Raw genomic sequence first — 18,117 nt, forward strand, 5'->3', positions numbered from 1 at the left:
CCTGAAGATCAGTATACGATGCTACTGTCAACAACACTCAGCAACTATCAACATCACACAATGAGTTCAATATAATCTGATACACATCCATCATTCAACAGTGATTTTGGGGTTTCTGACATTCAGATATTTGAATCCTAACTTTCAGATATTTGAATCCCTGTATTTTCAAGCAAGACTTTCTAAAAGCTAAGTGGCACCTCACCAAATTTTCAAAAAGGAGCTCATAGAACTACTGTAGTGTGAAACTTTTCAAAATTCACTTTGTCAACATGAATCAATACTCGAAGCTTAAATACTACACAAGATGATCTAATCTGATTTACACTAAAAACTGTCAATATTGCTTATAATAATGATGGGAATTGAAACAGTTGTTACAAATGTAAATTTCAGAGTTCATTTTGGGAAAAATTACATTGGCATATAACACGTTGAAAATACATTGGTCGCATGGGTCTTCATGCGCACCCAGGCCAGTAGTTACATACAGACAGGAAACACACTGCAAAGTCCTTACACATATATGTATGTAATTGTTCAAGAAATTCAGTTGCTAAAGGCAATTATAGACAGTCAACATTAAGATCCCAATCAGTAGAGAGATATCCATTATCATTCATGTCTATTGTAACACTTTATCACTCTCACAATCTAGACAACTACATGTAGTTTATGGTTGAGAAAATGTAGCTAGCACTGCAAGTAAATAAGCCTTAGCAAAGAAAAAAACATATATACATCATAGAATTTTAACTTATTCACAACTGTCATGCATGGAGTACATAAACTGGAAATGGTTGTATATAATAACATAAACTCCACCTGGCCGGTCCCAACACCCATTTGAGAAGGGAATGTGTACCGATATCAACATGGTTTAACGCACTAAGTTAAAGTCGCGAGTAGAAGAGGTTCAATGACCTATATTGAGGCTTAAAATCTGCAAAGAAACCAAACAATTAGACAATTTTCAATATCAAAAAGGTCATTTATTTGCCTATCTACCTGTACATACATTAACATATAGCACTACTTACGACTTAAAACACTGGACTAAAACATATTTTTATATATCATTATTATCAGCAAAATATAGAAACTTTACAGATGTTGACTTTAAGATGAATGTACACCAATGTCATCTTTATCAATTTCACCTATTTATGTCCCATTGAATATTCTGCATATATACATAAAAGGCGCGCTCCCAGTGTCATTATCCACAGAACCAGATCCTACTTCAACACACAGGTATACGTAACAACTAGTAACCAAGGTTGAAGGCCTTTGAAATGACTATTTTCTCTCTTTATAACATTTATATTTCATCTGGCCAGCTATAGCCCTCCAATCAATATAATGAACAGGAGACTGTGGGGGTCATAACGACCACTAGAAAAACTGTACATAAATATATGACAAGTCAATATAGACTAGAGAGTGTCAATAGAGAGAATCAATTATTTATTTAGCTAAATTTCTGATTATTACAAAATAAAGTATACATTTTAATTAACATTACACAATGTCATAGATCATTTCAACCTAAGAATTAATGTCTCTCGTCTAATGGTGAGTTATATACAATATTAATTATATAATGCATAGGAAAATATACAATTTTACAAGTCAGACTGATATTGATATTGGACATGTATATATTTACTACAGACTAATGCAATAGTTAGAATTGAACTTATCTGTGTTTGCATATATGTTTTAACAAGCAAACTTCAAAAAAAAATCTTTGAAATATAGTTGAACATTTTTCTGTCATGATCATTGTGAAAAGATTCTGAGACCTTGACCTTAAAAATTGTAACATAAATATTAAGATTTTCTTCTCATGAGACATTGAACTAGTCTCAATACAGAGTTTACGTCGAAGCAATATATCTCTACGGCCTTTTGAAGTATAGAAAATTATCAATATTCAGGAAGCCAGCTAGGACTTCCAAATTTTACTATAGAGAGAAATCCCATTTAATTTGAAAAGGACTCCTCTTATAAAATACACAATATGCACAGTATTCTGGAGAATCCAGAAACATATTTTAATATCATCAGATTAATTGCTTGGATAGTTGTTATATCTAGTAACATCATCAATATGTAATGGGTACACTCATCATAAGAGTTTGAGGTTGCATGTAATTTAATTGAAACCTTATATAATTATAGTAAAGAACATAAGAAATAGAAACAGTGATCTTGACCCACAATCCCTGAAACTCAAACTTGAGATATTATGTTCCTTGTCATATATAGTTATGTTGTGTGAAATTTTAACAAAATCCATCCAGGAGTGAACATATATGTACATGATGGATGGTGGTAGTAAGTCAATGGCCTTAACACAGGCATATATGACAAATCTGTATACAACTATACACATGTCTCTAAATAAAATACACTTTCCTTACCATTCTATGACTAAACACAGAATGCTTAATGCTATATATATATATTCAATATATATATATATAACGATATATGCATGCAACAATACATAATTAGTATTTTTTTAATAGCCTCATTTTTAATTACAGATTGTATTATGTTATAAAATTGTGTAATTGTATTCACTAGGGGGATTGTTAATTTATAAAGATTTGTTTTAAACAATATACATATTATGCTTAAGTGTAATACATATTATATAGATGCTGAACTACATTCTTTTGCTGTTAGTACCGATATTCATGATGTAAAAATAACAGGTCAAGGTAAGAAGTTCATTTTATATGAGTGTTCAATTGGTTTATCTGTTTGACATTAACTTTAAATGAAACTGATTTCATTTATTACACTTTATGTGATACGTCAGACCAGCCAGTCGACAATTAACTACATGACGTTAATCAGTGATCCCCGTCTGGGCCTCTTTGTAAACACAGGTAAAAACGGCTTCTGGACACGCCTTCTTTCGGTTTAAACCTCCACGTAATCACTGCGCTAAAATCATTCAATCACCATACATAATAAAACAAATTACACTGACTTACCAGATGGAGAACTGTGTTGACAACATCTTTATTTGTCACCTGCTTCACTTTGATCAAGCCAATTAGCAATCCGAATTTCAGCTCGTCATTTCCAGCTGCTTTTAGGATACCCTCTGTCGTGGTCACCTGTACTTCCCCTTCCCCTTCTGTTGAAGACATTCTGCCACTTTGAACTGTGCAGAATGTTCCAACAACCGTCTCCTAAAACCTATCGTCACAATATTAAGCTAGTAAACAAATATACACCTTATATATGCGAGTACGTTGATGCTGTAAGACAGTTGTCGGCGAGATGCCGATGCCACTTCCGCGTCAACGGACTGAATAAAAGCTCAAAGTTGATTGGTTGATAATGATGATGTATGCCTTAAATAACATTTTTATACATACTGAAAATCAAATTGAGTATTGTAGTGATTACAGTTTAAAATATAAGATATCACATATTATACTCTGATATTTTACTGAGGTAATTCAAAAAATAATATATTTTATCCGGATCGTTCTGTTTCCGTTTCCGAACACTGGACAGTCAGGAAGGGTAGGAATTCGAAGTATTTTTCCGATTGAAAACGCACGGATATGTCGACAGCAGAAGTACAGAGAGTAAGTATTTATGAATATGGTCCCGTGTCACTATATTTCAAATGCCTCTTTCTAGTAAATGTTAGATATCTTTTGTTTAAAGGGGCAGTGATATTCATTTTTTTGACTCCGACATCTTTCAACATTGTTCCGGTAACTCGATATCGCGGTCATGATCATTATAGACTCAGTTAGTATTACAAATTTAGTTTATCATTTTCTACAATTTCTGTTACATGATTAAACGATTACTTTAATTAATATTAGATCGATTAACTAATTTAGACCGTGCAACAGGCTGAGTAAGCATGTTAGTGTATACGATTGCGATGAATCACTCATTCATGAAATGGGCGGGGCTAACTGATTTTGGACAGGGACAAACTCTCACAACAACTGCTGACCCAATATATTAGTTAAAATGAGCGAAGTTAAATCACAGGTGCAAACGTTGTTAAATTATGCCAATATCCGGTCTTATCTAGATTAATTGACAATATAAAATGGTACAGTATACATTGTTGCAACTGTTGCCATAAATTGTCTAAAAAAATTCTTGGATTCAAAATTAAGAAAGTTTATTGTGGTATATATGGCATATGGAGTTACAAAAGAAACTTTATATATGACTCTTAAACAAGATAAACATATGTAGCAGGACTGGACTGGGTCAATCATCAGTTACCAGGTAGCTCAATTGGTAGAGCATCCGACTAGTGTTCGGAGGTCCCAGGTTCGAACCCAGGTCTGGTCGCTACATTTTCTCCTCTCCTGTTACAAAATTGGCACCCAACTAAAATACCCACGGTGGTGGTATAAGGGTCTTGTGTGCCTTCAAGGGCGAAGACTTGGGGAAAAAAGGAGGGAGGTGTGTAGCGGGACTAGACTGGGTCGATAATCAGTGACCAGGTAGCTATGATCAATTGGTAGAGTATCCGGCTAGTGTTCGGAGGTCCCGGGTTCGAACCCAGGTCTGGTCGCTACATTTTCTCCTCTCCTGTTACACATATTAAATAGACCATCTTACTAATTTATCCTTTAATAATTCTTAGAAACCAATAACATGACAAAATCATTAAATTTTCTAAAATTGTCCATTTCGTTCATTACTTATTTTATCAACATATCCAAACAAAATGATTTTAAAATATTATGTTGATATTGTATATAGTTTATACTTACATCCATTTTGAAATCATTTAGTTAAATAATTATAATAATCAGATCTCTGCACATGTATGTATACAAAGGTAATGTCGTATTGCAAATTGGTAGCATATTTTGAACATATATCACCCCTTCAGTAGCCCATTGTGAATATATTATTTATATATATGTAAGGCTTTGAATAAACCTAGTGGATTTTTCAAATTAACTTATAAGCATTGTACCATGTATTTTTTGCAATGAACAAATGGGCTACAAGTAATGAATATGCAAAAGAATGCAAGTAAATAACTTTTAAAATGGAGCTGCTGGTCCAATGTTACACTAAAATTTATTGTACTTTTGTTTGCAAGACTAAGAGTACATCAGGTGAAGAGAAATCCGATCAGGGCAAGACGCATGATCAGAAATCACATGATCATGGTCAGAAATCACATGATCATGACCAGAAATCACATGATCAGAAAAAAGATCTCCAACCTGATCTTGATCATAATGAGCACTTGGACAGTAACAAGGTTGAGGTATTCAACTATTTAACTACCTGAATGTATATTTTCTGGATTCTCTTTACGAAGTCTTGGAGTTTGATCTTCAAATTTTCTGTATAACATTAATCAGAGAATGGAATATATATTAAAATCTGGACAGTTTCTGAATGTAGCCTGATTAGGCTGGAGTCACCATATATAATAACTTTCATTTCTTTTCAGTGCATGTATATATATATTGTATTGCAGTTTCAAAAAGAATTGTCTTGGAAACCCTTTTAGAATAATTACAACTATTAATTTTGTTGTCCTGATTATCGATTATATCAATATCTAAATAGAAAGGCAACTGATTCATGATGATCGCTTATTATGAGATGTCAACATATAGATGATTATTTTCAAAAATGGAAGTGCAAGTTCTACTGTCATTTCCACTAAAACGAGAATGGATCGAAGCTCTATGTCTTTTTACTGGTAACTACAATGTCTTACCAATCATGCTTTTTAAACATAATCAATTGCAAAATATATATATATATGATAACTGATATGTTGAAATGGTATGATCAGAAAATAAAGATACAAATTAGCTCCAAATTAAAGGAAATAGGCCTATTCAATCCCGGAGTAAAAAAGAGGGAATATTTTTAAAGGATTATGTAATGGTAGGCTAATAATCGAAAATTGATTGGGTGACACTTCCTGATTATATCCAATCTTCGATGTTGAAATCTCAACCAATTCCTATCAGTAACTACAACCACATATTTCGCTATAAAAATGTAAAATGATGTATGCATGTATTATTCTATGTTGTATGTGCATGATATATTAATCAGTACGCACATGTACAAAGCATGATATGAAATGGTATACATATGATATTAAATTGTATAAATGATATTAAATCAAATTAGTATTATAGAACACTAACTATATATATGAGTCCTAATTATGATAATGTTGAGAATGGGATGGAAAGTGGTTTGGAGGTACATTGTATATAAGAGCTACTGCAATAACACAAACTACAAGAGGCAAAGTCTTTGTTTTGAGGCCAACATTAGTGATTACTTTTTAATTTAATTACATCCATGCATGCATATAAACATTGTATTATATAGTTATAATCTTGTGATTGTTTTTTAATGTACTTATTGACTAATTAATTTCAGTTAGATTAGTATTTTATTTGCTTATAAAACATTTAAGTGAATGTGAGTTTTGTTTAGGTAATATATACATTTTTGTATATAATCTGTTACTTTCTTTTAACTGTATGGAATGATTGTGACGGAATCTCGGAGAATTAATGATCATGGTGTGCCTTTAGTGGACCTGTCGTCAGTATCTCTATCCAGTCAGGTGAACACACTGATAACATACAGGATATACAGCCATCTAAGCTTGGTTGTTACCTGGAATTACAGGCTGGATGCATATTTACACTGTACTGCAACTGCAAACAAGTTTAGGATAATTAGTTATTACGCGAGCCTTCAAACTAATGAACATTTAACAAGGTAATGATTCAGGATATTTGAACTTGTTTCTGAACCAGGATGAGCCGTATATTCTTGTATAGTCTTTTGCTTTCTAACACAAATGCTAATTTCAGGTGTACAATATTAATAATGGTCAATAAATCACATTTGATACAGTAAATTTTCATATATATTATCACCATTTATCAAGAAGCTGTTGACAATTTGATGTTATAAAATTTGTTTTGCGATATCAAAGGAGACAAACACAAGGTGTCATTGTTAAAGGGAAAATATATTTCATTATGCTATGCATGGAAGTAATCATATATTAAGTGACTAATGTTACCATGAAAGTAAGTTTATTAAAGTTTGTATAAACAAGATAATTTAAGAAATAAGTATTGAATAATTTCTACTTGTTAATCAATGCAGTACGAAGCTTTTGGGGGATATCATGATAAAATTTTGAATTTTTTTTTCTTCTGTTTTTAGAAATAAGAATAGAATTTCAATAATTTATCTATACTGAATATAGCTCTTTTTGTTTCTATGACTGCACCATATATTTTACAGTGTATTACTAAATAAGTGTTCAAGGTGGCATATGGTAGACCTAACTAGGCCGCTAACACCATTTGATTCCACATTCTGATGGAAGTTGTATCTAGAGCGTGTTTATTTTATGAGATGTGGGAACCTAGTACATGTACATCTGGTTAATGTACCAGATTACCATGGTACATACATGTACATCTGTGTAATGTACCAGATTACCATGGTACATACATGTACACATGCTTGGGTCCTGATTTTCAAGTGAATTCATCAGTATAAAGTAAAATAACCAGCAAAAGTTTGATGGATTTTAATAGAACTGGCATTATGTCAAGAATGATGAATTACTATTTATTGGTAATTGATCCAAACATCATCTAATTAAACAGTTTAACTTGGAAATCACTTTTTACCCACTGTAATTATATAAGTTGTTAGAATATACAATGTAGCTGCATAACTAGAACATGATGTCATTTAGTATAACATATATCTTGATCAATATTATATATACAGTTATTGACAAGTTTGGAGGGCAACAGCTGTTATATGTTGAACCTTAAGATAGAAATAATGTTGCCCAAGGCAGGTGTACTTAGTATGCATACAAATATGTAATGCATGCAATGATCATGATCTACATATAACATACCGTTACGCATCACGATATACACTTGTTGTATAGACACACACTATTGATAAAGTGATTATATGGAATTTAATTTTCATACAATCCAGTCCTCTTGATACTTGCTGACTTAGATATCATTATTAGAATTTCCATGGGAGACTTTTTTTTTAATTTCCTACCTGTTTAACTTTTCAAAATTTGAACTCCTCTATTTCCTGATCACAAACTAATAGGTAAAACAACATATTTTATAGGTTGGTTTAATTTTCTGATGGACTAAATTAGATTTTTGAATTATTGAATCCAAGATAAAGTTTGATTATTTTATCCGGGAATGTCTATAATTACATTAAGAATATCAGTAATTATATGGAAAACTCATCTTGTGATTGACAACTTATGCATGTTAAACTACTTTGCCTATTTTAATTAAATATAATGTACCTAAACATACGAGGGTTGATTGATACGGGTAAGTTGTGAGCTTCATATTGAAGGATTTGAATTTTGCCGGACATATTGTATTATTTTCAACATACTTTGACTGCAGTGTTTAAGGGCCTCAATGCCACTTTTATTGAACTTCTTTTTCTTGGCTGTTCAGAAAGTCATCCACTGCATGTTCTGGTTAGGGTTAGGGAAACGGTGCCTGACATAGCTGTTTTCAGTTTTGGAAACATATGAAAGTCTGATGGAGCGAGATCAGGTGAATAAGGTGGATGCTCAATCAATTTAAAGCCACAATCATGAATGGCAGCTATGGCAATGACAGAATCTTTCACCCTATAAACCCTAACTAATTTTGTCCATTTTGCAAAAGCCACTTAAGCTTGTCTTGTTTACTTTAGAGCAGTACCTCGTCAATACTTTTTTACATGGCTCCTTGAGTTCCTCCTTCAATACGAGGCTCATGATCATGTGATCACAACTGGTCAGCCCTCCTATAGCTAGCTTGTTATTTCCACTAAAGAACTAATGTATCCTTCAAATTTCATCATCTTGGGTGATATATGTGGTACTTGGCAGCTTATTATCAGCCACTAATAGTAATTGTCACATTACATTTCCTGTAAATTCTAACCTCGCCCATTAAAGTTTACACCTCTTAGATATATTTACAATGGTACTTATAAGGTGATGTTATGCTTTTAGATCTGTTAATGAGTTATAAGTGTTTTCCATTCTGATTAAATAATGCGAAGTAAATCTTTTAAATGTTGTATATTTTGCAGGTACATATTGATTATTAAAAAGGAGAGTAAAAATGTAGCAACAAATCTAGATTTATCCAACATTACGCCTATTGCGGGTATTTAGCCCACCGTTGCCTATTGTAGTTCAGTAAAATACTAGGTACTAACATATATATGTTCTACAATAGGCTAATTCCACATTTACGTCCTTAAATGACCCTGGCTGTTAATAGGACGTTAAACAAAAACAAATCAAACCAAACCAAACCAACATTGATTCATTAAATGTTTATTTGTTGGTCTAGATCCATATGCCTATTACAGAATAAATATGTTCAGAAACATCTTATGTGTTTGGATATTGGATTAAGCCATGTGTATTTAAGCTTGTCCAACTATTAAGCACAACAAATGTAAAAGAGCTAAATCTTTTAAGTAAATTTGTGTACGACGCAGATAATTTGAGAAAATCTCTGATGTAATGATGTTGTCCATTCTCTAATTAATTGATATAATTATATGTGCAGTGTCCCGTATGTACGTCAACTGAATTTTGTACTATTACATCTGTACAATGCAAATGAGCTGTAAAGCTAAATACAATAAAGAATTTGAATTTGAATTTGATTATGGTTGATAATTATGACACCAACATATTGATTGATTTGACCCACTTTGATTATAATTAGCTCTATATATATAGCCTCTATTACATTATTTTGTGAAAAATAATTCTTATATATTATGAGAGGACTTGAATTTAATTCTGTAAATAATATCAGATATTTATAGAAAATTATCCTGTACATTTATATGTACTATAAATATTGAAATAGCATTTAAGGATTCATGTTCATACAAATTTAATTATAACAAAATATGTGCATATATTTACCTTTACAATTATACATAATTGTATGCTCTTTTAGTGTACATGTTTCAAGACCTATATACTGTGTGAGTTAAATATTTTCTGAATTATCACCCATCATTATCTTAAAATGTTAGAGGCACCTGCCAACAGCAGTATTATTGAATGTGTATATACACGTATTTTGTATTCTGTACGTAATTCAGTCACGTAATATTTTTCTATATATTTCAGTTATTTTGACAAACTTCAAGGAATTTTCATGACTTAATTTCTCAATGGAATTTATTAATTATCTGAAACATTTTTTTTTCAATAAACCAGTATATTTATATATGCATGAATTTGTACACTGTCTGGTTAGTTTTCAAGAGATTGAAATTAAAACAGTCATCTATGTGTGTTTAAAAAAAAACTCATTTCCCATTTCTGTGTGTTTGCAGCCCCCTAAACCCCCCAGTGTGGGATCTGGCTCACGAACCCTGACCTTGAACGGCCATGTTGGATTTGACAGTTTACCTGACCAGTTGGTCAACAAGTCTGTCAGCCAAGGATTCTGCTTCAACATCCTCTGTCTTGGTAGGTGATTCTGTCACTGTAGTTGGTCCAGGCACACGTGACTTGTTAGATATAACCCAACATCTATAAACAACATTTCATGATGAATTTGCCAGGATATTTTCCCGTTTATACATGTAACAAGAGTGAGGTTTGAAACTTTGTGATTCTTCAATGTTCATGCCAGATACTTAGTAATTCCTAAACTTCAATATTAAGTAGATTGTTGTACATTGATGTATTGTCCTGTTGCAGGTGAGACCGGCATTGGTAAATCCACCATGATGGATACACTGTTCAACACTCATTTCGACTCCACACAGAGCAGACACGACCTTCCCGGGGTCAAACTCAAGGCCAGTACCTATGGTAAGTATTTAATCTGAGACATCCATCTAAATTAACAGAAGTATACACATAAATACATTAGTGAATGCCTTGGTATTTATGATGATAAATGGTGGCGACTGTAATTATGATGGTAAATGGTGGCCCACTGTAATTATGATGGTAAATGGTGGCCCACTGTAATTATGATGGTAAATGGTGGCCCACTGTAATTATGATGGTAAATGGTGGCCCACTGTAATTATGATGGTAAATGGTGGCCCACTGTAATTATGATGGTAAATGGTGGCCCACTGTAATTATGATGGTAAATAGTGGCCCACTGTAAATATGTATTTATGAAGCTAAATACTGTGAGATATGTATTTTGGTGGCCGACTTTGTAATAATGACGATAAATACAGCAAGATTTATGTTTTGGTGGCCAACTCTGTAATTATGATGATATATACTGTGACATGTATTTACAGAGCTACAGGAGAGCAGTGTGAGGCTGAAGCTGACGGTGGTAGACAGTGTAGGGTTCGGGGACCAGATCAACAAGGAAGACAGGTGTGTATCAATGTACACTCATACATTAAACATTTTTATCATTTGTAACCTTTAAAAAGAACGCAATATGTGGTGAAGAAGGATAAAAACTCCTTAATGTACAGACACATGTATTCATTTTGAGTTAATGGTGGTGATATAACTTTATATTTACTGTACGAAGCCCGTCTTTAAAATACCAGTAAAATGGATCTTTGTGAAAGAGTTACTTGAAGGCTGTTTTATTACCATGACTCTATGTGTTACAGTTGGAAGCCAATTGTCGACTACATTGACAACCAGTTTGAGGCCTTTCTCCAGGAGGAGTTGAAGATCAAAAGGTCACTACACACCTACCATGACACAAGGATCCATGCCTGTCTCTACTTTGTGGCTCCTACTGGACACTCGTATGTAAACACCTTCAATGTTATATCAGACAGAGTATAGTTTGTATCTCAGATAAATAGGTATTACGTTGATGACTTATGACATTTTGATATGATGTATTCTAAACTGATGTTGTCTCAAATGTTTTGTGACCTGTACATGTACAGCTTACACATTAGATATTACTGTAGCCTAGCAACCGTTTAAACAACAGTGGTACAAACGGCCATATGTATACAGGAGAACAGCTAGTTGAAAGACATTATAAAGGTGTGTCTGTATTTAACTTCAACTGTGGCTACATCTTCAGTATAAATCACAGACCTATTCTTTATCTGATGGACAACAATTATTATACATGCACATATTACATGGGCGACAAATTTAATCTAATCTGTTAGTACTGGTGGATTGTTTTGTTACTTTAAAGTGAGATTTGTGTTGGCATGCAGTAAAAATAACTTTTAAACATGCTTTTATTGACAATTTACATATTATTATTATCTGGCCTGTTAAAGTGTTTTAAAGCATTTCCCCTGCATTCCCATTGCTTGGAATCGTAAACTTTTTTGATTTTATAGATTGAAGGCCCTTGACCTTGTGACCATGAAGAAGCTGGACAGCAAGGTCAATATCATCCCAGTGATTGCCAAGGCTGACACCATCACCAAGGCTGAGCTCCAAAAGTTCAAGGCCAAGGTCAGTTAGGGTCAAAGTTGAAAACACTGATTCATTATATTTGTGATGGGATACAAGGTTGTTTTGAGGGTTATTCAGAAATAAGTGTGTAGGAGTGGTAGTAAGGACTGCCATTGTACACTCTTGTTCCTTCATTCGATTAAGATGTAACCCCGAATTTGATTCACTAAAAAAATTATTTGAAGCTGTAAAACCATGATATACCACCCACAAATTGTTCATTTGTATAGGAACCCCTGATGGTGATTGTTAACAGACCCTGGCATGAAAAGGTCATAAACAACAGCCTGACCCCTAAAGGTCAATGAAATTCCACCATCTTGTTACTGACCTAACATTTCTATAGTGTTGTCCATGTTTACTGTTGATGAAGAGGAAAGTATTACTCTGGTATGTGACTTTGTGTTGTGAAGTAAGATTGAATGTTCCTTCACAGATTATGTCTGAGCTGATGACCAATGGAGTCCAGATTTACCAGTTCCCCACTGATGACGAGACAGTGGCAGAAACCAACAAAACCATGAACGTGAGAATTATTTCATAACCAAACAACTTTTCTTACTTTGTGACACAGATTCTTATTCTCTTTAGAAAAAGATACTGCATTATTTATTTATTATTGACTCTTAGCTTACTAAAGTTAGATGAACTAGGTTGTATTTTTGACTTGCGTACACATTGTAGGACAAGACTTTAGAGGACTTTTACTTGTCTAGTATATTATGAAAGATATCAGTAACTGTCGTCCCTGTTGTGTAGTACTTAGTAAAGGATTGGTAATATAAGTAATAATGTGCTGAATCTGTCTATGAAACAAATCTATATATAAAAAACTGAATTCAAGTAAATCAAAATACTACTTAGTAGGGAAAACAAAGACAGTTTTCATCAAATACACAGGCAATATTCCTTCACGTGAATTTCACATGAAAATCTCACATGAATTTCGCCTTTTTTCCCTTTTCACGTGAATTTCACCTTTTTGCCCTTTTCATGTGAATTTCACCTTTTTGCCCTTTTCAAGTGAATTTCATGTGAAGGAATATTGCCTGTGTACCAGGATGTGGAGTGTGATTGGTGTCAACAGTTGACACCAATCACACTGGTGTTTAACTGTTGTATTAACAGGATTTTATTTTCACAGTTGATTTTTGTTTACTGGAAATAACCTGTACATCAGAGCCTTTTGTTTACTGGAAATAACCTGTACATCAGAGCCTTTGTTTCACTGTTATATGGTATACTTGTTCCAGGGCCACCTTCCGTTTGCAGTCGTAGGCAGCAGTGATGAGGTCAAAATGGGAAACAAGATGGTGAAGGCAAGACAGTACCCATGGGGCACCGTCCAAGGTAGGTCAAGGTCATATGGTAAATTATATGGTAAATTTGGTCATCTTGGTGTCAAAGAAAATTTGGTGCTTTTGGTCAAAATAGAGCAGTTTTATTTTGGTTTTTAATGTTTGAAACCTCTATTCTCCATTTCAACCACATTCAGTTGCAATAATAAATGTCTATATACTTTCGATGAGCATTTTTAATGTCCAGTGAAGAATTCTTAGAATATCTTAATTTTTCATTGATAGTCGAGAACGAAAATCACTGTGACTTTGTAAAGCTCCGAGAGATGTTGATCCGAACAAACATGGAGGACATGAGGGAGACCACTCACAAGAGACACTTTGAGTTGTACCGTCGGAACAAGCTTCAGGAGATGGGCTTCTCTGACAAGGACTCAAAAAGGTCAGTGCTTTATATACTTCATGTTACTTGTGAGTGTTGTTTGATACCGTGACTCTTTTGAGGTATAAAACATGTTCTTTTACAAATTTGTCCGAGATATAAGTCATTGATACTTCAGCAGTTTGTATGAGGTGTGATACATTTCCCCTTTTGCTATTTGAGATATGAAATGTTGGCTTTTACAGTTTGTCGGAGACTTATGAGTTGAAAAGACACCAGCACGAGTCTGACCTACAAAAGAAAGAAGAGGAAATGAAGCAGACCTTTGTGATTCGGGTCAAGGAGAAGGAAAGTGAACTTAAGGAAGCAGAAAAAGATGTAAGAATAATTCAAACTTTTATCAAAATTAAGTTATTTTTCTAAAGAAAAGGTCAATTCCAATAGTCGCTCTTTTCAATAACGTAACATATAGTTGATACAGAAAAATAAAGGTAAATGAAAAGATCCTTTATAAATAGAACAAGTTTTTTCTTGGTGTGAAGTGCAGTTTATTTCTACCTTTACAATGACTTGTGCTTCCTTCAACTGAGAAAATCAAAGTAGAGTAAGGTATTCATAAAAAACAGATATTCAGGGATATTTCTTAATTTTGAGAAAACAATACACTGTTTAGCTAGGGGAAACAGCCTGTTTTTGTCTACAAAACATAACAATCGATGGTAAATTGTATATGTGTATTAGGTACATATTGATTGTGTCTGTTAGTATGTTAATTGTATAGGTGTGTACATATTGTTTGTGTCTGTTTGTATGTAAATTGTATAGGTGTGTACATATTGTTTGTGTCTGTTTGTATGTTAATTGTATAGGTGTGTACATATTGTTTGTGTCTGTTTGTATGTTAATTGTATAGGTGTGTACATATTGTTTGTGTCTGTTGGTATGTAAACTGTATAGGTATGTACATATTGTTTTTGTCTGTTTGTATGTTAATTGTATAGGTGTGTACATATTGTTTGTGTCTGTTTGTATGTTAATTGTATAGGTGTGTACATATTGTTTGTGTCTGTTTGTATGTTAATTGTATAGGTGTGTACATATTGTTTGTGTCTGTTTGTATGTTAATTGTATAGGTGTGTACATATTGTTTTTGTCTGTTTGTATGTTAATTGTATAGGTGTGTACATATTGTTTGTGTCTGTTGGTATGTTAATTGTATAGGTGTGTACATATTGTTTGTGTCTGTTGGTATGTTAATTGTATAGGTGTGTACATATTGATTCTGGTATTGTTTATTTTCTCTGTCATAGCTGCATCAGAGGTTCGACACCCTGAAGAAACAACACACAGAAGAAAAGAAAAAGATTGAAGATAGTAAGAAAAGACTAGATGATGAATATAACCAATACCAACAACGCAAAGCACAGTTTCAGCAACAACAATCCACTCTGGGAAAGAAGAAGAAGTAAACATCATTTGTCACAAAGAAACGACGTATCACATGTTACATAACCGACTGATTTTGATATAAAATAGGGCTGGGTAACTACCCAAAATACAACATCTTGCCAATATCTATGTTACACACAGTGCAATAATATGTACAAGGTATTATCATGGTCAAGGTTTACCTACACAAGAATCGGCCTGTTAAAGAGAGTATTTAGAAATATGTGATTTTCTTTGCAGTTAACAATCAAAAGGGACACAACTCTTGCAAAACAGTGACTTCTCAAACACTCGTTGGGAATGGAACTTGTTTTAACATATCTGGTGTCATTCAAGAGTAATTGAATCTAATTAACAATGATATTTAACTACAGGTTTATAAAGAAGGTTACTGTTTGTCACTGTCTCTATCTTTAAAACCCCAGATTTAGACCAAAGGACAATCACTGGATCATTGCCATTTCTGTAACTATGGGTCCAAATTTTGAGGATTGAAGTCTATGCTTTTGTAAGGTGCTACATGCCCAGTATATCGCAGGTAACAATGTATCTTTAAATGTATTTATACTAATACTCTGCTTTTCCTGAAGTTTTAAATTTCAGGACTATTTTATTTATCTCATGTACATTGTTTTTATTTAAATAGAAAAAAAATCAGCCAATGTCAGCACCCCAAACATCATTTAAATGAATTTTGATATTTTCTCTGAAAATTTGAATTATTAGTAAAGAATATCAAGTTATCAAGTTTCAATAATATAGTAATTAAGAATGAAAATTAATAAACATAGTGATATAGAAGGACATAAAGTGGTAATATATTTAATTTTGTTAAAGAAGTAATCGGTTGAAAGACTTCTTGACAGTTTTATCTCATGGATCATGTGTTCATCTGTATTTATTTTTTCATTTTTACAATTCTTGGTCAGTAAAATCAATTCACTGCCAAACATGTTAGTACCTATGGCTTTCTTTGGATATTCATGTGGAAGTATTTTTAGTATCTATGCATTTAGTTGAAATCCTTAGATCCCCACTGTAGGGTTTACTGACTTTTTGGGACATGTTGTGTTCATCTTACAATCAATGCTTCACGTTTGTATGGTTCTTGATAATATGGTGGTTTTTTTTCTTTAAAAATAAACATACAATTGTTGTGCCTATTTTCCTAAACTGAAATAACTTCTAAATGTTGTGCTCCCCCTTCGTATTCTGTTCTCTTTATCTGTAAGTTTATTTTGGTGACTACAGCTATTGAAGTCCCAGGTTGTGTCATTCATAACAAAATGAACCCCTTTTCAGTTATCTCTATGTTATTATGTATCTCCCTGCTACTATGTATTACCTGTGTATCCTTTGCCTACAGTGATTAGTACTGAGTTAATCTCATAATCATTTTATTATGTACTGCATGTGAATGTTGTCTGAATTTTTGTCGTCAATGTCACATGTTACGGTTTCATACAAAGAAACTCATCTCAATGTCTGAATTTTTTGTCATTGATGTTTTATGTGATGGTGTCATCAAAAGGAGTTTTACATAGAAATAGATACCCTGCTTCTCCTTGTTTTAAGGTTGTTCAGTAAACAACAACTTGCTCTGCCGTATTCATTTTACATTTCGACACAAGATCTACAGCAGCAAGTGTGAGGAAGAGTCTATGATGATGTGCAATTGTCTGTTTCACAATTTGACTTTTATTTTTAAGTTTAGATATAAATAGTAATAGCCTGATAACTAGATCTGGAATGAAAGCTTCATTTTGTTTATGTTTTCTCGAGTGTGGAAAATACCTAAGCCCAAGACCAAAAGTGTCTGTGCTCACTGCAAATATGTTTTGTTTGTTTGTAATTTATACATCATTCAAATTTTATTGAAATATGAAGTACAACAGGTAAAATTCCTTCAAAGGGAGCTTACTCTCAACATCTTCAAAAAGAAATATGAATGTATGAGTGAGAATCTGTTCTTTTTTATTTTTATACGTTAAATACTTCAGCATAATTAATCATTTTGTTTTGTAATCAAATTTTATTCAGGCCCTGCATGCTGCTGAATAGTGTAGATTGTATGGTATATAAGTTATGTATCTAGTCATTTGGCTAACCATAAAAAATAAATAACATTAAATCAAAATCTTGCTTTATTATTATTGGTCAAAGTCTTTTTAAGTTAGTTAGATTTAATTCTAAACAAAATCAAAGCAACACCAATTGGTTGCATTGAATCTGGCCCAGTTTCATTAGTTTAAGGAAATTCTTAAACAATTCTTACAAGAAAGTGTTGGAGTTTTAAAAAAAGTCTTGGTAAAAAGGAAACTTTCCAAAAATTTTGTTACGCTTTTCTAACGCATTCCTATTGGAAATTTTACTAACAGCCAGGGTCATTTAAGGACGTGCCAGGTTTTGGAGGTGGAGGAAAGTCGGAGTACCCGGAGAAAAACCACCAGCCTACGGTCAGTACCTGGCAA

The 18,117-nt window shown here is 33.0% G+C and overlaps 2 protein-coding genes across 11 annotated transcripts in view; one reads left to right on the plus strand and one right to left on the minus strand.

Annotated features, from left to right (window-relative positions):
• The window catches only part of LOC117329220 (neurobeachin-like), a 313,249-nt gene extending 309,935 nt beyond the window's left edge, over nucleotides 1–3,314 (minus strand). For all 7 annotated transcript variants that reach the window (XM_033887039.1, XM_033887046.1, XM_033887045.1 and 4 more), the window contains exon 1: nucleotides 3,009–3,314. In XM_033887039.1, coding sequence (XP_033742930.1) covers nucleotides 3,009–3,167 — 159 coding nt within the window. In that variant the 5' untranslated portion in view covers nucleotides 3,168–3,314. The remainder of the gene's footprint in view (nucleotides 1–3,008) is intronic.
• Nucleotides 3,315–3,499: 185 nt separating this feature from the next.
• LOC117329222 (septin-11-like) lies at nucleotides 3,500–17,783 on the plus strand. Of its 4 annotated transcripts, none has more exons than XM_033887048.1 (12): nucleotides 3,500–3,614; nucleotides 5,114–5,284; nucleotides 10,435–10,570; nucleotides 10,805–10,918; nucleotides 11,368–11,449; nucleotides 11,698–11,838; nucleotides 12,400–12,517; nucleotides 12,954–13,043; nucleotides 13,771–13,867; nucleotides 14,101–14,257; nucleotides 14,443–14,575; nucleotides 15,508–17,783. In XM_033887048.1, exons 1-12 carry the CDS (start codon nucleotides 3,591–3,593, stop codon nucleotides 15,664–15,666), a joined length of 1,422 nt encoding a protein of 473 aa, XP_033742939.1. In that variant the 5' UTR covers nucleotides 3,500–3,590; the 3' UTR covers nucleotides 15,667–17,783. The 4 variants fall into 4 exon arrangements, with proteins under 4 accessions (XP_033742939.1, XP_033742940.1, XP_033742943.1 ...); XM_033887049.1 differs by having other exon boundaries at nucleotides 5,114–5,278; XM_033887052.1 differs by lacking the exon at nucleotides 5,114–5,284 and having other exon boundaries at nucleotides 3,516–3,614.
• The last annotated feature ends 334 nt before the right edge of the window (nucleotides 17,784–18,117 follow it).

The sequence above is a fragment of the Pecten maximus genome, chromosome 6 (genome assembly GCF_902652985.1).
Source record: "Pecten maximus chromosome 6, xPecMax1.1, whole genome shotgun sequence".
Lineage (NCBI taxonomy): Eukaryota > Metazoa > Mollusca > Bivalvia > Pectinida > Pectinidae > Pecten > Pecten maximus.